The sequence below is a fragment of the Mustelus asterias genome, chromosome 11, assembly GCF_964213995.1.
Source record: "Mustelus asterias chromosome 11, sMusAst1.hap1.1, whole genome shotgun sequence".
Taxonomy (NCBI): domain Eukaryota; kingdom Metazoa; phylum Chordata; class Chondrichthyes; order Carcharhiniformes; family Triakidae; genus Mustelus; species Mustelus asterias.
In genome coordinates, this window is record NC_135811.1 from 62,481,651 (window position 1) to 62,502,451 (window position 20,801).

General features: G+C 44.9%; 1 protein-coding gene across 1 annotated transcript in view; it reads left to right on the forward strand.

Annotated features, from left to right (window-relative positions):
* The window catches only part of tacr2 (tachykinin receptor 2), a 126,446-nt gene that overhangs the window by 74,284 nt on the left and 31,361 nt on the right, over positions 1 to 20,801 (forward strand). The window contains exon 3 of the mRNA XM_078223686.1: positions 11,461 to 11,611. Within this exon, the coding sequence (XP_078079812.1) occupies positions 11,461 to 11,611 (151 nt within the window). The remainder of the gene's footprint in view (positions 1 to 11,460; positions 11,612 to 20,801) is intronic.

The following is a 20,801-nucleotide window of genomic DNA, read 5'->3' on the forward strand; positions in this document are numbered from 1 at the left end:
CTGACCTCATTACAGCCTTGGTTCAAACATGGACAAAAGAGCTGAATTCCGGAGGCGAGGCGAGAGTGACAGCCCTTGGCATCAAGGCTGCATTCGACCGAGTGTGGCATCAACGAGCCCTAGCGAAACTGGAATCAATGGGTGTCAGAGGGCAAATTCTCCACTGGTTGAAGTCATTCCTGATATGTGGGAAGATAGTTGTGTGGTTGTGGAGGGTCAGTCATCTCAGCTCTGGGACATCTCTGCAGGAGTCCCTCAGGGTTAGTGTCCTAGGCCCAACCATCTTCAGCTGCTTCATCAATGACCTTCCCTCCATCATAGGTCAGAAGTGGGGGTGTTCGCCGATGATTTCACAATGTTCAGCGCCATTTGCGACTCTTCAGATAGCAGTCCATGTTCAAATGCAACAAGATCTGGACAATATTCAGGTTTGGGCCGACAAGTGGCAAGTAACACCTGTGCCACACAAATGCCAGGCAATGACCATCACCAATAAGAGACACTCTAACCACCGCCCTTTGACATTCAATGGCGTTACCATCACTGAATCCCCCACTGTCAACATCCTTGGGGTTACCATTGACCAGAAACTCAACTGGACTCACCGCATAAACACAGTGGCTACAAGAACAGGTCAGAGGCTAGGAATATTGCTGACTCCCCAAAGCCTGTCCACCATCTAAAAGGCACAAGTCAGGAGTGTGATGGAATACTCCCCCCTTGCCTGGATGGGTGCAGCTCCAACAACACTCAAGAACCTTAACACTATCCAGGACAAAGCGGTCTGCTTGATTGGAATCACATCTACAAACATTCAATCCCTCCACTGATGCTCAGTAGCAGCATCTACAAGATGCACTGCAGCAATTCACCAAAGATCCTTAGACAGCACCTTCCAAATCCATGACCACTTCCATTTAGAAAGATAAGGGCAGCAGATAAATGGGAACACCACCACCTGCAAGTTCCCCTCCAAGCCACTCACCATCCTGACTTGGAAATATATCACCGTTCCTTCGCAGTCGCTCGGTCAAAATCCTGGAATTCCCTCCCTAACGGCATTGTGGGTCAACCCACAGAACATGGACTGCAGCGATTCAAGAAGGCAGCTCACCACCACCTTCTCAAGGGAAACTAGGGATGGGCAATAAATGCTGGCCAGCCAGCGGCGCCCATCTCCCACGAATGAATGAAAAAACCTACAGAGGGATCTAGGTGCACAGGTCCGCGGTTCCCTGAAAGTGGCAACACAAGTGGATAAGGTAGTCAAGAAGGCTTATGGCAGCCTTGCCTTCATCAGTTGGGCCATAGAGTATAAAAATTGACAAGTCATGTTGCAGCCGTGTAGAACTTTAGTTAGGCCACATTTGGAATATTGTGTAGGGTTCTGGTCGCCAAACTACCAGAAAGATGTGGAGACTTTTGAGAGGGTACAGAAAAGGTTTATCAGGATGTTGCCTGGTTTGGAGGGTATTAGCTATGAGGAGAGAGTGGACAAACTTGGTTTCTTTTCACTTGAATGTTGGAGGCTGAGGGGCGACCTGATAGAAATTTACAAAATTATGAGAGGTGTGGAAAGAATGGATAGTCGGAGTCTTTTTTCCAGGGTAGAAATGTCAATTACCAGGGGACATAGGTTTAAGGTAAAAGGGGGAAAATTTCAAGGAGATATGAGAGGCAGGTTTTTTACACAGAGGGTGATAAGTGTCTGGAATGCATTGCAGGTGGTAGAAGCAGATACAAAAGCAATATTTAAGAGGCATCTTGACAGATACATGAATAAATGTTTGTAATATATATATAAATGATTTGGAGGCAAATGTAACTGGCTTGATTAGTAAGTTTGCGGACAACACAAAGGTTGGTGGATTTGCAGATAGCGATGAGGACCATCAGAGGATACAGCAGGATATAGGTCGGTTGGAGACTTGGGCGGAGAAATGGCAGATGGAGTTTAATCCAGACAAATGTGAAGTAATGCATTTTGGAAGGTCTAATACAGATAGGAAATATACAGTAAATGGCAGAACCCTTAGGAGTATTGATAGGCAAAGGGATCTGGATGTACAGGTACACAGGTCACTGAAAGTGGCAATGCAGGTGGAGAAGGTAGTCAAGAAGGCATACGGCATGCTTGTCTTCATCGGCCGGGGTATTGAGTTTAAAAATTGGCAAGTCATGTTGCAGCTTTATAGAACCTTAGTTAGGTCGCACTTGGAATATAGTGTTCAATTCTGGTCGTCACACTACCAGAAGGATGTGGAGGCTTTGGAGAAGGTACAGAAAAGATTTACCAGGATGTTGCCTGGTATGGAGGGCACTGACTATGATTAGAGGTTGGAGAAACTTGGTTTGTTCTCACTGGAGCGACGGAGGTTGAGGGGAGACCTGATAGAAGTCGACAAGATTATGAGAGGCATGGACAGAGTGGATAGTCAGAAGCTTTTTCCCCAGAGTGGAAGAGTCAATTACTAGGGGGCACAGGTTTAAGGTGCGAGGGCAAGGTTTAAAGGAGATGTACGAGGCAAATTTTGTACACAGGGGGTGGTGGGTGCCTGGAACTCGTTGCCGGGGAAGGTAGTGGAAGCGGATACACTAGTGACTTTTAAGGGGCACCTTGACAAATATATGAATAGGATGGGAATAGAGGGATATGGTCCCCGGAAGGGTAGGGGGTTTTAGTTAAGTCAGGCAGCATGGTCGGTGCAGGCTTGGAGGGCCGAAGGGCCTGTTCTTGTGCTGTAATTTTCTTTGTTTTTTGTTCTTAGGCAGGGAATAGAGGGATATAGACAGCGTAGTGGCAAAAGCTTTTTAGTTTAGAAAGTGTCATGTGTTGATGCAGGTTTGGTGGGCTGAAAGTCCTGTTCCTGTGTTATAAGATTTGACTGGTGGCCTCGCTGGAATAACGGATCTGAAACTCTCCTGTGGGATCCTGATTGCACTCTTGCCGTCACTGAGGTTGCTGGCGTGGGTTCAAAATGTGTTGAAACCCGAAAGTCATGGATCTCACCATCAACATAATCAGGTTCACGTCCACAGTGGGCATGAACCTGATTTACATTCATTTAAATACATTTCAATATGATTACCCATATCCCCACCAGACATTGAGCCACCCCTGTATATTCACACTGTGCCAATGTGACTTCATATCGGTGAGGTTTACACAGTAAGAAGTTTAACAACACCAGGTTAAAGTTCAACAGGTTTATTTGGTAGCAAAAGCCACACAAGCTTTCGGGGCTCTAAGCCCCTTCTTCAGGTGAGTGGGAATTCTGTTCACAAACAGAGCTTATAAAGACACAGACTCAATTTACATGAATAATGGTTGGAATGCGAATACGTACAACAAATCAAGTCTTTAAGAAACAAAACAATGTGAGTGGAGAGAGCATCAAGACAGGCTAAAAAGATGTGTATTGTCTCCAGACAAGACAGCCAGTGAAACTCTGCAGGTCCACGCAACTGTGGGAGTGTCGTCACACTATTTGTAACTCCCACAGTTGCGTGGACCTGCAGAGTTTCACTGGCTGTCTTGTCTGGAGACAATACACATCTTTTTAGCCTGTCTTGATGCTCTCTGGGGGGGTGGGGGGGTGGGGGGGTGGGGGGGGGGGGGGGGGGGGGGGGGGGGGGGGGTGGGGGGGTGGGGGGGGGGGTGGGGGGGGGTGGGGGGGGGGGTGGGGGGGGGGGGGAGGAGGGGGAGGGTGGGGGATAAATGGGTAGATGATGGAGCAGGCAGACTCGCTAAGTGTCTGGTAATGCATGGTAATGGATCTCCTGACCTTTCATGGCGTGAACTCCATTCTGTCATTGGCAGGGATGGGGACAATCGAGTGGGGAAATCGCACCAGTGTGAAAGGCGTTTTGGGACTCCTCTCAATTTTTCACTCCTGTCGCCATTCCCATCTGTCGAAAATGGGGGTAATCCCCCCTACCTGTCCCCAAATATTTCCTCACATCACCTCTGGTTCTTTTATCAATCACATTAAATCTGTGTTCTCTAGTTACTGACCTTTCTGTCACTGGAAACCATTTATCCTTATTTGTTGCCTAATATTTGCTCTATAGTCTATACTTTGCTCTCACAGTGATAACCATTACCATTTGCATTAACACCAATTTCTAAGTTTCTGGTTATAGTGTCTGCCATGCTCCATTTAATTCATACTGAAACATCTGTTTATATTCACAAACTCACACCTCATAATGGTGCATTGACTGCAAGAACAAATAGAAGTCGGTAATAGGAAGCACAGAGTTCACTGAATGCAATAAAAAGACTTATGAAGGCCATCTTGATTATAATAATTAATATTTTTGTATGAGAATCCTTCAGCCAAGACTGGGCATGATCTTATTGGCTGTTCACTCTTGCTGCAGGGAAGTTGGAGAATTTGGCACCCAGCCAAATCCCGGTTCAAAGCAGCAGGATGGAAACCCCACCGGTATGAACGGCTGTAACTTTCCGGCTTTTGACTTTATAGACATTTTCTGGACTGACAGATCTAAAGAGAGACCCGTTGTACTTTTCTAGTGAGTTTGTGATTATAGTCTGTTATAATCCAGGTCAGAAACTCCAAGCTATATGATTAAATCAGCTTAGACCATAAGTTTTGCAATTTGAATTTGGCGAGTGTAAGCATGAGATATTTCACTTCAGGTATGATTCAAATGATCCACTAGGAGCTTTTATCAAACAAGGTTTATTCAAGAATATAGTTAACACACAGAGAGAAAATTAGCAATAACTTTTACCAATTACAAGCAGGAAAAAAAACATGTATAAACCCTAACAACTAAATGCACTGTTCCAATACAACAAAACTCGTTATGAACGTACACCTGTCTCAGGTTTAGCACAGAAAATAAGAATGCTCAAGTGATTTTGGAACTTAGTCCTTGGGTTGGAGAATTGAAACCCTGACTTTCTAGCCTTGTAACTTCCAGCAGACCTCGAGGTAGAGATAATGTCACTGCTGGCTTCTCACTTTTAGCCAGCAAACCACTGCAGGGGACAAAGGCAATCTTTGCCTCTAGTTACTAGCTAGCAGACCACTAACAACAGAATTTTCACTCCAGAGAGAGGCCAAAAAAACTTCTTCCAATTTAGCAGAATCTCTAATTCCAGGGAGAGAGGCGCAGAAATATCGCCTTTCAGTCTGAAGTCCAAACACCTTCGAACTAAAACAGCAGCCAAAGTTGAAAATGAAGAACTCTTGGGAGAGGAAAAAAACTTTCCCATCTGACCTGTCAATCAATTTTCCCATAACAATTCGTACAGGGTCATAAAGTCCCAGGGAGTGCATTCGGCCCAGATTAAAAATAAACAGCCCATGAATGAATTTTTAAAAATGGAATGTTGGAACTAGTGCCCTCCACAGCATGAGGCACCATCCGGACCACTCGAAAAGAATCTGGAAACACGGCCAGCACTATTTTAGGATTTCAAGCAGCAGCGACACTGCAAGGCAGAGGCAGGTTCCACAGTCTCTTTTTCTCTTACACACAAGATTCCTGTACAAATGTGTTCCTCTACGGAAGTGTTACATTGGAAAGTGACAAGGTGCTCAATAAGGGATGTTACTGTATAGTTCTTAGATTGAGCCTATTTATTACATTCGCTAGACTTGTGACGCTAGTATGCCTTTAAGAAATGCATTTTTTGATCGTGTTCTCTGCAGTTTATAAATAGGCCTTTTCTTTTTGTTATTGGCACCGGGCTGCCTGATTAGATGTCGTTTTATTGATGCTTAAATGGTTTAAATGGCAAGCTCTGCAGCCAGTCTGTCAGCTTCACCTTTTCTCCATTTCACCCACCTCCAAAGCACTCTCATTTCACCAAGTAACATTCAGAGTTGAGCCAACAACTGGATCCCCAGAGCGTCACCCTGGGTCTAGAACAAAGAACAAAGAACAATACAGCACAGGAACAGGCCCTTCGGCCCTCCAAGCCCGTGCCGCTCCCTGGTCCAAACTAGACCATTCTTTTGTATTCCTCCATTCCCACTCCGTTCATGTGGCTATCTAGATAAGTCTTAAACGTTCCCAGTGTGTCCGCCTCCACCACCTTGCCCGGCAGCGCATTCCAGGCCCCCACCACCCTCTGTGTAAAATATGTCCTTCTGATATCTGTGTTAAACCTCCCCCCCTTCACCTTGAACCTATGACCCCTCGTGAACGTCACCACCGACCTGGGGAAAAGCTTCCCACCGTTCACCCTATCTATGCCTTTCATAATTTTATACACCTCTATTAAGTCTCCCCTCATCCTCCGTCTTTCCAGGGAGAACAACCCCAGTTTACCCAATCTCTCCTCATAACTAAGCCCCTCCATACCAGGCAACATCCTGGTAAACCTCCTCTGTACTCTCTCCAAAGCCTCCACGTCCTTCTGGTAGTGTGGCGACCAGAACTGGACGCAGTATTCCAAATGCGGCCGAACCAATGTTCTATACATCTGCAACATCAGACCCCAACTTTTATACTCTATGCCCCGTCCTATAAAGGCAAGCATGCCATATGCCTTCTTCACCACCTTCTCCACCTGTGACGTCACCTTCAAGGATCTGTGGACTTGCACACCCAGGCCCCTCTGCGTATCTACACCCTTTATGGTTCTGCCATTTATCGTATAGCTCCTCCCTACATTATTTCTACCAAAATGTATCACTTCGCGTTTATCAGGATTGAACTCCATCTGCCATTTCTTTGCCCAAATTTCCAGCCTATCTATATCCTTCTGTAGCTTCTGACAATGCTCCTCACTATCTGCAAGTCCTGCCAATTTTGTGTCGTCCGCAAACTTACTGATCACCCCAGTTACACCTTCTTCCAGATCGTTTATATAAATCACAAACAGCAGAGGTCCCAATACAGAGCCCTGCGGAACACCACTAGTCACAGGCCTCCAGCCGGAAAAAGACCCTTCCACTACCACCCTCTGTCTTCTGTGACCAAGCCAGTTCTCCACCCATCTAGCCACCTCCCCCTTTATCCCATGAGATCCAACCTTTTTCACCAGCCTACCATGAGGGACTTTGTCAAACGCTTTACTAAAGTCCATATAGACGACATCCACGGCCCTTCCCTCGTCAACCATTCTGGTCACTTCTTCAAAAAACTCCACCAGGTTAGTGAGGCATGACCTCCCTCTCACAAAACCATGCTGACTATCGTTGATGAGTTTATTCCTTTCTAAATGCGCATACATCCTATCTCTAAGAATCTTCTCCAACAACTTCCCCACCACGGACGTCAAGCTCATCGGCCTATAATTACCCGGGTTATCCTTCCTACCCTTCTTAAATAACGGGACCACATTAGCCATCCTCCAATCCTCTGGGACCTCACCTGCGTCCAGTGACGAAACAAAGATTTGCGTCAGAGGCCCAGCGATTTCATCTCTCGTCTCCCTGAGCAGCCTTGGATAGATTCCATCAGGCCCTGGGGATTTGTCAGTCTTTATATTCTCTAACAAACCTAACACTTCCTCCCTTGCAATGGAATACCACAAAGTGTGTGCTGGACATTTCAGAATAGGTCCTACCATAATGTCAGACAGCTGTTACAACTTATTTGACAATGGTTTTACAATGGTCTGGGCACACACACGGACTCAGTAATATCATTATCAAATCAGTTTAAAGGTCTCAGCAAAGGCACCCACAACTGAACCTGTGAACATAAACTGAACGAGTTTAATGTTTTTTAAAGAGCAGAAAGTGAATTGCAGAGGAGGTGTTTTTGACTTACTTTATGGAAGTAGTTAGTGAAGCTCCTGTGCATTGTGTTTGGACGTGTTTTGCAGTGAGGCTGTAAACATTCATTGAGCCAATAGGACTTAATGCCTCCATTCTGAGACTGTTTGCAAGGTCTCTGGCTCTGCAATATGACCAGAAAATGGAGTGAAGGCTTCAGAATGGGAAAGCTCTGGAAAAATAGGCCTAAGGATTGGGAACAGTTTAAAATTCAACAAGGGAAGACCAAGGGATTGATTAAGAAGGGAAAAATGGAGTATGAAAGTAAGCTAGCGGGGAACATAAAAACTGACTGTAAAAGTTTCTATAGGTATGTAAAGAAAAAAAGATTGACAAAAATGAATGTAGGCCCCTTACAGTCAGAAGCAAGAGAATTTATTACAGGGAATAAAGAAATGGCTGAGGAATTAAATTTGTACTTTGCTTCAGTCTTCACAAAGGAAGACATGAATAATGTACCAGAAGTGCTGAGAGAAACATGTTTCAGTGAGGCGCTGAAGGAAATCAACATTAGTAGAGAAATGGTTTTGGGGAAATTGATGGGATTGACGGTGGATAAATCTCCAGGTCCTGATAATCTTCATCCCAGAGTATTTAAGGAAGTGGCCCTGGAAACAGCAGATCCATTGGTGGTTATTTTCCAAATTCTTTGGACCCTGGAATAGTTCCTACAGATTGGAGGGTAGCTAATGTAAACACGCTATTCAAAAAGGGAGGTAGAGAGAAAATAGGGACCAGTGAGTCCAACATCAGTACTGGGGGAGTTGCTAGAGTCTATTATCGAGGATTTCATAACTCAGCATTTGGAAGGCAGTGATATAATCAGACAAAGTCAGCATGGATTTACAAAAGGGAAATCATGCTGACAAATCTATTGTTTTTTTTGAGGATGTAACGAGTAGAGTTGACCAAGGAGAACCAGTGGATGTGGTTTTAGACTTTCAGAAGGCTTTTGACAAGGTCTCACTTAACAGACTACTATGTAAAGTTAAAGCACATGGGATTGCCGATAATGTCTTGAGATGAATAGAAAGCTGGTTAGCAAATAGGAAGTAAAGAGTTGGCATAAATGGGTCTTTGTCTGATTGGCAGTCAGTGACTAGTGGGATTCCGCAGGGATCTGTGCTGGGACCCCAACTGTTCACATTATATATTAATGATTTGGAAGAGGGAACTGATTGCATTATCTCCAAATTTGCAGTTGATACAAAGTTGGGTGGGAGGGTGAGCTGTGAGGAGGATGCAGAGATACTTCAGCGTGATTTGGGCAGGCTGAGTGTGTGGGCATGTGCATGGCAGATGCAGTATAATGTGGATAAATGTGAGGTTATCCACTTTGGTAGCAATAATAGGAAGACAGATTATTATTTGAATGGGTGTAAATTGAAAGAGGTGGATACAACAATCTCAGGTCCCTATCTGCTTCATCATCATCCCAGTACCAAAGAAAAGCCAAGCAGCGTGCCTTAATGACTATCGGCGGTGGTTCTGACATCCATGATTATGAAGTGCTTCGAAAGGATAGTCATGGCATGAATCAATTCCAGCCTCCCGGACTACCTGGATCCACTACATTTCATCTACCGCCCCAACAGGTCCACAGCAGATGCCATCTCCCTGGCCCTGCATTCAACCCTGGAACACCTAGATAACAGAGACACCTATGTCAGACTCCTATTTATTGACTACAGCTCAGCCTTCAACACCATTATTCCCACGAAACTCATCTCCAAACTCCGTGGCCTGGGCCTCGGCTCCTCCCTCTGCGACTGGATTCTGAACTTCCTAACCCATAGGTCACAATCAGTAAGGATAGGCAACAACACCTCCTCCACGATCATCCTCAACACCAGTGCCCCACAAGGCTGTGTTCTCAGCCCCCTACTATACTCCTTATACACCTATGACTGTGCGGCCAAATTCCCCTCCAACTCGATTTTCAAGTTTGCTGACAGCACCACCGTAGTAAGTCGGATCTCAAACAATGACAAGACAGAGTACAGGAATGAGATAGAGAATCTGGTGAACTGGTGTGGCAACAATAATCTCTCCCTCAATGTCAACAAAATAAAGGAGATTGTCATCGACTTCAGGAAGCGTAAAGGAGAACATGCCCCTGTCTACATTGATGGGGACGAAGTAGAAAAAGTTGAGAACTTCAGGTGTCCAGATCACCAACAAACTGTCCTGGTCCCCCCATGCCGACACTATAGTTAAGAAAGCCCACCAGCGCCTCCACTTTCTCAGAAGACTAAGGAAATTTGGCATGTCAGCTACGACTCTCACCAACTTTTACAGATGCACCAGAGAAAGCATTCTTTCTGATTGTATCACAGTTTGGTATGGCTCCTGCGCTGCTCAAGACGGCAAGGAACTACAAAAGGTTGTGAATGTAGCCCAATCCATCACGCAAATCAACCTCCCATCTATTTACTGTCTATACTTCTCATTGCCTCAGCAAAGCAGCCAACATAATTAAGGACCCCACACACCTCAGACATTCTCTCTTCCACCTTCTTCCGTCGGGAAAAAGATACAAAAGTCTGAGGTCACATTCCAACTGATTCAAGAACAGCTTCTTCCCTACCACCAGACTTTTGAATGGACCTAGCTTGCATTGAGTTGATCTTTCTCTACACCCTAGCTATGATTGTAACACTACATTCTGCACTCTCTTGTTTCCTTCTCTATGAACGGTATGCTTTGTCTGTATAGCGTGCAAGAAACAATACTTTTCATTGTTTACTAATACATGTGACAATAATAAATTAAATCAACAAGACCTTGGAGTCCTCGTGCATCAGTCACTGAAAGTAAGCGAGCAGGTACAGCAGGTAGTAAAGAAGGCAAATGGTATGTTGGCCTTCATAGCGAGAGGATTTGAGTATAGGGATAGGATGTTTTATTGCAATTGTATAGGGCATTGGTGAGGGCACACCTGGAATATTGTGAGCAGTTTTGGTGTCCTTATCTGAGGAAGGATGTCCTTGCTACAGCGAAGGTTTACTAGGCTGATTCCTGGAATGGCAGGTCTGTCATATGAGGAGAGACTAAGTCGGTTAGGATTATATTCACTGGAGTTTAGAAGAATAAAAGAGGATCTCATCGAAAGTTACAAAATGCTATCAGTGTTAGACAGGGTAGATTCAGAAAGAATATTCCCAATGGTGGGGGAGTCCAGGACTAGGGGTTCTGGTTTGAGGATAAGGGGGAAACCTTTTAGAACTGCGGTGAGGAGAAATTTCTTCACCCAGAGGGTGGTGAATGTGTGGAATTCACTCCCACAGAATGTAGTTGAGGCCAAAATGTTGTGTGATTTCGAGAAGAAATTAGATATAGTTCTTGGGGCGAAAGGGATCAAGGAATATGAGAGGAAGTGGGATCAGGATATTGAATTCGAAAGATCAGCCGTGATCAAAATGAATGGCGGAGCAGGCTCAAAGGGCCAAATGGCCTCCTCCTGCTTCTAGTTTCTAAATGGAGGGCAAAGTGGTTCTCCGCAGAACAAAGCACCAAATTGGTTATGTACCTTCCGGTCCTGTGCTTCCTACTGTTCACCTAATTTCTTATCTATTCCCAGAACTTAGACACAATCTCCAATTCTTTGAATTAAGTCACTCACTTTTAGCTCAAATTTTTCAAAACCCTTTTGGAATCACTAAAACATCCAGTTTGCATAATTGATGATTGCATATTCCAGGTACCAACTTGTGGTGATCGCACTGACGTACCTAATGCCTTTGATGGTGATGGGAGTTACATATACCAAGGTGGGAATCACTCTGTGGGCCAGTGAAATACCCGGAGACTCAACACAGAGATATCACGAGCACCTGAATGCAAAAAGAAAGGTCTGTAGCAGAACAAAAAAAAATGTCTGTTTTAACCACTACTAGTCAATAAAGATACAGTCATCTTTAGATACTTAAACCCAATTTCCTTTATTTTGTAGCTACTTAAGACAATAGTAAGACATTATTTGATTTATGCATTCTTGAAATATTTATGCATTCTGTTACTTGACTGGATTCATGAGGGGAAAGTCGTGTTTGACGAATTTGTTGGATTTTTATGAAGATGTGACTAGTGCGGTTGACGGAGGGGAACCGATGGATGCGGTGTTTTTGGATTTCCAAAAGGCGTTTGATAAGATGCCTCACAAAAGGTTGCTGAAGAAGATTGGGTCACACGGAGTTGGGAGTAGGATGTTAACGTGGATTGGGGATTGGCTATCCAACAGGAAGCAGAGAGTCAGAATAAATGGGTGCTTTTCTGGTTGGCAGATGGTAACTAGTAGCATGCTGCAGGGATTGGTACAAGGGCCTCAACTATTTACCATTTATATAGACGATCTGGAGGAGGGGACTGAGTGTAGGGTAACAAAGTTTGCAGACGGCACAAAGATAAGTGGAAAAGTGAATCGTGTGAAGGGCGTAGAAGGTCTGCAGAGAGATTTAGACAGGCTGAGTGAGTGGGCGAGGATCTGGCAGATGGAGTATAACGTTAACAAATGCGAGGTTATTCACTTTGGAGGAAATAATAGCAAATTGGATTATTATCTAAATGGAAAAGAATTGCAACATGCTACTGTGCAAAGGGACCTGGGGGTCCTTGTGCATGAGACGCAAAAACCCAGTCTGCAGGTGCAACAGGTGATCAAGAAGGCAAATGGGATGTTGGCCTATATCGCAAGGGGGATAGAATATAAAAGCAGAGATGTCTTGCTGCATCTGTACAGGGAATTGGTGAGGCCACAGCTGGAATACTGTGTGCAGTATTGGTCCCCGTATTTGCGGAAGGATATATTGGCCTTGGAGGGAGTGCAGAGAAGGTTCACCAGGTTGATACCAGAGATGAGGGGTGTTGATTATGAGGAGAGACTGAGTAGATTGGGTTTGTACTCGTTGGAATTTAGAAGGCTGAGGGGGGATCTTATAGAGACCTATAAGATAATGAAGGGGCTGGATAGGGTAGAGGTGGAGAGATTCTTTCCACTTAGAAAGGAAGCTAGAACTAGAGGGCACAGCCTCAAAATAAAGGGGGGTCAGTTTAGGACAGAGTTGAGGAGGAACTTCTTCTCTCAGAGGGTGGTGAATCTCTGAAATTCTCTGCCCACTGAAGTGGTGGAGGCTACCTCGTTGAATATGTTTAAATCACGGATAGATGGATTCCTGATCGGTAGGGGAATTAGGGGTTTTAGGGATCAGGTGGGTAAGTGGAACTGATCCACGTCAGATCAGCCATGATCTTATTGAATGGTGGGGCAGGCTCGAGGGGCCAGATGGCTGATTCCTGCTCCTATTTCTTATGTTCTTATGTTCTTATGACTGAAGGTTGATTTCCACTTGCATATGAAACCTGGTCAGGATTTTGCTGTATAGATATCGTCTTTCTCTTCTTCTCAGATGTTGTCTTCTTCCTGTGAGCTTGTTCTCCGAGTTCTTCACACTGCCCACAAGCCTTGTGTTAGCATTCAAATACTCCAAAAGTTCTTTGGGAACCGGCAAATGAATTGATCAGAAACCCGATTGCACTGCTCCATTTGGCCAATCAAATAGAGCCAACACAGAGGCTCTGGACCCTCCAGACCCCATCATGGTTAGGCCTTACTGCATATAGCTTACATTCCAATGCCCATGCAAGGAACACTGGCTCCAAATGTTCTGTAAAAATGTCCTTCTGCTGGGGACAAGCAGTGACACCTTGATAAGTTTCAGGCCAGCTCGGCCACAGGAAATCCCAGCATACTTAAAAACAACTTACCAAAAAATCAGGTTGACTTGACTGAAGATCTTTCAGCAAATTAAAAGTTAAAACTCTGCAAGCCCTCAGCCACAAATCAGAGAACAGGGCACATCCCCTGATGAATGCTTGAGAACATGAAACAATAGCTATGGGCCAATGGGATTAATTTCTTTAAATCCACTGCAAGGTTATCACTGTGACTGAAGGTGACCGCAAGTTTAAAGTGAAATATTCCTGCTCATTATTCCTTGGATATAGTCTCTAATTGTTTAAAGACATGGCTAAAGACGGAGGGAGGGTGACATGGAAAAGCTGGAATTAGTGGGGCAGCCGGTAGGCTTAAATATATTGGCATTATATTCCTGGCCAGGATGGAGTAGATTCCTAAATCTCCCGGTTAATCACACACACAATCCGTATCATGTAAATATCCTCCAGCTTCTGCATTTCTTTGGAGAATTCACCATTGTGGGAGAACTTTCAATTATTTGCTCCGTTTACTCGTATTCATCAAGACTATTGAAATGAAATCTCTAGTCTGTGATAGTGCGCTGTTTAAATAAACATTATTTGCTGAATAAATAGACTTTGCTCACTGTGCAATTGAGCATTTGCCGTAAATCTTGCCTGATATCCAAATCATCAGCTCAGCCAAGATATCAATTAGTTCCTCTAGCTTCTGGCTTGGCACATATCAAATCAATTTCCAGTTCAACAGGTAGGGATATACCCACACCCAATATCCAATTCCACATCCTCCCGCTACACCCAATATCCAATTCCACATCCACTACCCCCCCAATCCCAATATCCAATTCCACATCCTCCCGCTACACCCAATATCCAATTCCACATCCACTACCCCCCCAATCCCAATATCCAATTCCACATCCACTACCCCCCCAATCCCAACATCCAATTCCACATCCACTACCCGCCCCCCCAATCCCAATATCCAATTCCACATCCACTACCCCCCCAATCCCAACATCCAATTCCACATCCACTACCCCCCCCAATCCCAATATCCAATTCCACATCCACTACCCCCCCAATCCCAATATCCAATTCCACATCCACTACCCCCCCAATCCCAATATCCAATTCCACATCCCCCACACCCTATATTTAATTCCACATCCCCGCCATACCCGATGTCCAATTCCACATCCACCACCCCCGTCCCAGCCAATGTTTAATTCCACATCCCCCCCACACTCAATGGCAAATTCCACATCACCTACACATCCAACGGTACTTTCTGCAAACCCCCACACTTAATGATAAATTCCAAGTCCCCCCCCACACCAATGGTAAATTCCACATAACTGCCCCCCCCCCCCTCCCCCCCGCCCCCACCTCCCCGCGCCCAGGGCCCTATTTTACCATTTTCATTCTAAGTGCTGGGCGGACTTGAAACATTGGGGGTGTTTCAGATTCGAATTTTAGACCTGTTCTCAGGCGCCCACATACGCACCCTGCTTGCAAAAATATCAGCGATTCCAAATGGCACTGCACAAGCCTGTGGGTGGGGCTCAACGCGCCCAAAATCTTGCAGTTCCAATCGGTGCCTCCAACTGCGCAGACAAAAAAATGATAGAATGTGGCTCCCCTGCCACATCCCTCCCGGGCCGGATAATGCCTCCCCCGGCCCCCACAGGTATTGCCCCACCCCCACAACATTACCGATCCCCTTATCCCCCCACCCCCCGAGACCGATTGCAGGCCCCTTCCCCCCGACTGATCACAGGCAGAGTGACAGCAGACGCCCCTCCCCGCCCCCCCATCGACCTCAAGCAGAATGGCAGTGAACCCCCCTTCCCCCTCCTTCTCCCCCTCCCCGATTTCAGCCAGAGTGTCAGCGGACCCCCTTCCCCCGCTTCCCCCTTCCTCCACCCCTCCCCCCTTCCCCCACCCCTCCCCCCATTCCCCCCTTCCCCCCTCCTTCCCCCCTTCACCCCCTCCTTCCCCCCACTTTTCCCCCTCCCCCCCTCCCCCCCTCTTTCCCCCCTCTCTCCCCCCTTCCCCCTCACTCCCCCTTCCACCCTCCCCTCTTGCCCCCTCTCTCCCCTTTCCCCCCTCTCTCCCCCCTTCCCCCCATTCCTACCCCTTTTCCACCCCTTTCTCCCCCCTTTCCCGCCCCTTCCCCCCTCTTTCTCCCTCTTTCCCCCTCTTTCCCCCCCTTTCCCCACCCCATCCCCCTCTCACCCTTCCCCCCTTTCCCCCCACCTTTCCCCTCTTCCCCCACCTTCCCCCTTCCCCCCTCCCCCTCCTCCTTCCCCTCCCCCCTTTCCCCTTCCCCCCTCCTTTCCCCTTCCCCCCCATTCCCCCCCTTTCCCCCATTACCCCCCTTCCCCTACCCTTTCCCTCCCATTTCCCCCTTCCCCCCTTCCACCCCCTTTCTCCCCCCTTCCCCCCTTTCTCCCCCCTTCCCCCCCTTTCCCCTCCTAACCCCATCCCCCCTTCCCCCCCACTCTTTCCGCCCCCTCTTCCCCCTTCCCCCCTCTTCCCCTCCCTTCCCCCCTCTTCCCCTCCCCTCTTCCCCTTCCCCTTTCCCCCCTCTTCCCCCCTCTTTCCCCCTTTCCTCCCCTTCCCCCTTCCACCACCCCCGTTCCCCCCCTCTTCCCCCCCTTTCCCCCCTCTTCCCCACTTCCCCCTCCCCCATTTCACCCCCCCTTCCCCCCTCCCCCTTTACCCCCTTTACCCCCTTCCCTTCCCCCCTCCCCTTCCTCCTCTTCCCCCCCTTTCATGCCCTTTCCCCCCTCTTCCCCCCCTTTCTCCACCCTATTTCCCCTTCTCCCTTTCCCCCTTCCCCCCTTTCCCCCCTCCCCCTCCCCCCTCTCCCCCTCTCCCCCCTTCCCCCTCCCCTTCCCCCCTCCCCTTCCACCCTCCCCCTTCCCTCCTTCCCCCCCCTCCCCTCCTCCCCCCTCCCCTTCCCCCCCTCCCCTTCCACCCTCCCCCTTCCCCCCTTCTCCCCCTCCCCCCCAGTGTGGAATGATTAATGTAACATCTTCACTTCTCAGTGTAGAATGATTAATGTTTCAGTAATCTATCCAAGTGTACAATGATTAATGTTTCAGTAATGTATCCCAGTGTCGAATGATTAATGTTTCAGTAATCATTCCACACTTGGATAGATTAATGTTTCAGTAATCTATCCCAGTATAGAATGATTAATGTTTCAGTAATCTATCCCAGTGTAGAATGATTAATGTTTCAGTAATGTATCCCAGTGTAGAATGATTAATGTTTCAGTAATGTATCCCAGTATAGAATGATTAATATTTCAGTAATGTATCCCAGTGTAGAATGATTAATGTTTCAGTAATGTATCCCAGTGTCGAATGATCAATGTTTCAGTAATCATTCCACACTGGGATAGATTAATGTTTCAGTAATGTATCCCAGTGTAGAATGATTAATGTTTCAGTAATGTATCCCAGTGTAGAATGATTAATGTTTCAGTAATGTATCCCAGTGTAGAATGATTAATGTTTCAGTAATGTATCCCAGTGTAGAATGATTAATGTTTCAGTAATGTATCCCAGTGTAGAATGATTAATGTTTCAGTAATGTATCCCAGTGTAGAATGATTAATGTTTCAGTAATCTATCCCAGTATAGAATGATTAATATTTCAGTAATCTATCCCAGTGTAGAATGATTAATGTTTCAGTAATCTATCCCAGTATCGAATGATTAATGTTTCAGTAATTTATCCCAGTGTAGAATGATTAATATTTCAGTAATGTATCCCAGTGTAGAATGATTAATGTTTCAGTAATGTATCCCAGTGTAGAATGATTAATGTTTCAGTAATCTATCCCAGTATAGAATGATTAATATTTCAGTAATCTATCCCAGTATAGAATGATTAATATTTCAGTAATCTATCCCAGTATAGAATGATTAATATTTCAGTAATGTATCCCAGTGTAGAATGATTAATGTTTCAGTAATGTATCCCAGTGTAGAATGATTAATGTTTCAGTAATCTATCCCAGTATAGAATGATTAATATTTCAGTAATCTATCCCAGTATAGAATGATTAATATTTCAGTAATCTATCCCAGTGTAGAATGATTAATGTTTCAGTAATCTATCCCAGTGTAGAATGATTAATGTTTCAGTAATCTATCCCAGTGTAGAATGATTAATGTTTCAGTAATCTATCCCAGTATAGAATGATTAATATTTCAGTAATCTATCCCAGTGTAGAATGATTAATGTTTCAGTAATGTATCCCAGTGTGGAATGATTTATGTTTCAGTAATCTGTCCCAGTATAGAATAGAACATAGAACAGTACAGCACAGAACAGGCCCTTCCGCCCACGATGTTGTGCCGAGCTTTATCTGAAACCAAGATCAAGCTATCCCACTCCCTATCATCCTGGTGTGCTCCATGTGCCTATCCAATAACCGCTTAAATGTTCCTAAAGTGTCTGACTCCACTATCGCTGCAGGCAGTCCATTCCACACCCCAACCACTCTCTGAGTAAAGAACCTACCTCGGACATCCTTCCTATATCTCCCACCATGAACCCTATAGTTAATGCCCCTTGTAATAGCTCCATCCACCCAAGGAAATAGTCTTTGAACGTTCACTCTATCTATCCCCTTCATCATTTTATAAACCTCTATTAAGTCTCCCCTCAGCCTCCTCGGCTCCAGAGAAAACAGCCCTAGCTCCCTCAACCTTTCCTCATAAGACCTACCCTCCAAACCAGGCAGCATCCTGGTAAATCTCCTTTGCACTCTTTCCAGCGCTTCCACATCCTTCTTATAGTGAGGTGACCAGAACTGCACACAATATTCCAAATGTGGTCTCACCAAGGTCCTGTACAGTTGCAGCATAACCCCATGGCTCTTAAACTCCAACCCCCTGTTAATAAAAGCTAACACACACTATAGGCCTTCTTCACAGCTCTATCCACTTGAGTGACAACCTTCAGAGATCTGTGGATATGGACCCCAAGATCTCTCTGTTCCTCCACAGTCTTCAGAACCCTACCTTTGACCCTGTAATCCACATTTAAATTAGTCCTACCAAAATGAATCACCTCACATTTATCAGGGTTAAACTCCATTTGCCATTTTTCAGCCCAGCTTTGCATCCTTTCAATGTCTCTTTGCAGCCTACAACAGCCCTCCACCTCATCCACTACTCCACCAATCTTGGTGTCATCAGCAAATTTACTGATCCACCCTTCAGCCCCCTCCTCTAAGTCATTAATAAAAATCACAAATAGCAGAGGACCAAGCACTGATCCCTGTGGCACTCTGCTAGCAACCTGCCTCCAGTCCAAAAATTTTCCATCCACCACCACCCTCTGTCTTCAATCAGATAAGAAGTTTAACAACACCAGGTTAAAGTCCAACAGGTTTATTTGGTAGCAAAAGCCACACAAGCTTTCGAGGCTCTAAGCCCCTTCTTCAGGTGAGTGGGAATTCTGTTCACAAACAGAACTTATAAAGACACAGACTCAATTTATAAGTGTCTTTATAAGTTCTGTTTGTGAACAGAATTCCCACTCACCTGAAGAAGGGGCTTAGAGCCTCGAAAGCTTGTGTGGCTTTTGCTACCAAATAAACCTGTTGGACTTTAACCTGGTGTTGTTAAACTTCTTACTGTGTTTACCCCAGTCCAACGCCGGCATCTCCACTTCAATCAGATAGCCAGTTACCTATCCAATCGGCCAACTTTCCCTCTATCCTACACCTCCTTACTTTCATCATAAGCCAACCATGGGGGACTTTATCAAACGCCTTACTAAAATCCATGTATACGACATCAACTGCCCTACCTTCATCAACACACTTAGTTACCTCCTCAAAAAATTCTATCAAATTTGTGAGGCACGACTTGCCCTTCACGAATCCGTGCTGACTATCCCGGATTAATCCGCATCTTTCTAAATGGTCGTAAATCCCATCCCTAAGGACCTTTTCCATCAACTTACCAACCACCGAAGTAAGACTAACCGGCCTATAATTACCAGGGTCATTTCTATTCCCTTTCTTAAACAGAGGAACAACATTCACCACTCTCCAGTCCTCTGGCACCATCCCTGTGTAAGCAATTTAACAACACCTGGTGTTGTTAAACTTCTTACTGTGTTTACCCCAGTCCAACGCCAGCATCTCCACACCATCCCCGTGGACAGTGAGAACCCAAAGATCAAAGCCTCCCACAGAATCCTTGGATATATTTCATCAGGCCCAGGGGACTTATCGAACTTCAGTTTATTCAAAATTGCTCGTACATCCTCCCTCCGAACATCTACTTCCTCCAGACTATAAGCCTGTAACATCTTCTCTTAGTGTAGAATGATTAATATTTCAGTAATCTATCACTGTGTAGAATGATTAATATTTCAGTAATCTATCACTGTGTAGAATGATTAATGTTTCAGGAATATATCCCAATGTAGAATGATTAATATTTCAGTAATCTATCCCAGTGTAGAATGATTAATGTTTCAGTAATCTATCCCAGTTTAAAATGATTAATATTTCAGTAATCTATCCCAGTTTCGAATGATTAATGTTTCAGTAATCTATCCCAGTGTAGAATGATTAATGTTTCAGTAATCTATCCCAGTATAGAATGATTAATGTTTCAGTAATCTATCCCAGTGTAGAATGATTAATGTTTCAGTAATCTGTCCCAGTGTAGAATGATTAATGTTTCAGTAATCTATCCCAGTATAGAATGATTAATGTTTCAGTAATCTATCCCAGTGTGGAATGATTAATATTTCAGTAATCTATCCCAGTGTAGAATGATTAATGTTTCAGTAATCTATCCCAGTTTAAAATGATTAATATTTCAGTAATCTATCCCAGTTTCGAATGATTAATGTTTCAGTAATCTATCCCAGTTTCGAATGATTAATGTTTCAGTAATCTATCCCAGTGTAGAATGATTAATATTTCACTAATCTATCCCAGTGTAGAATGATTAATATTTCAGTAATCTATCCCAGTGTAGAATGATTAATATTTCAGTAATCTATCCCAGTGCAGAATGATCGTTGTCTCAGGAATCTATCGCAGTGTAGAATTTTTAATGTTTCAGTAATCCATCCCACAGTAGAATAGTTAATATTTCAGTAATTAATCACAGTGTAGAATGATTAATGTTTCAGTAATCTATCCCAGTGTAGAACGATTGGTATTTCAGTAATTTATCCCAGTGTAGAATGATTAACATTTCTTTAATCTATCCCAGTGTAGAATGATTAATGTTTCAGTAATCTTTCCCAGTGTAAAATGATTAATGTTTCACTCATCTA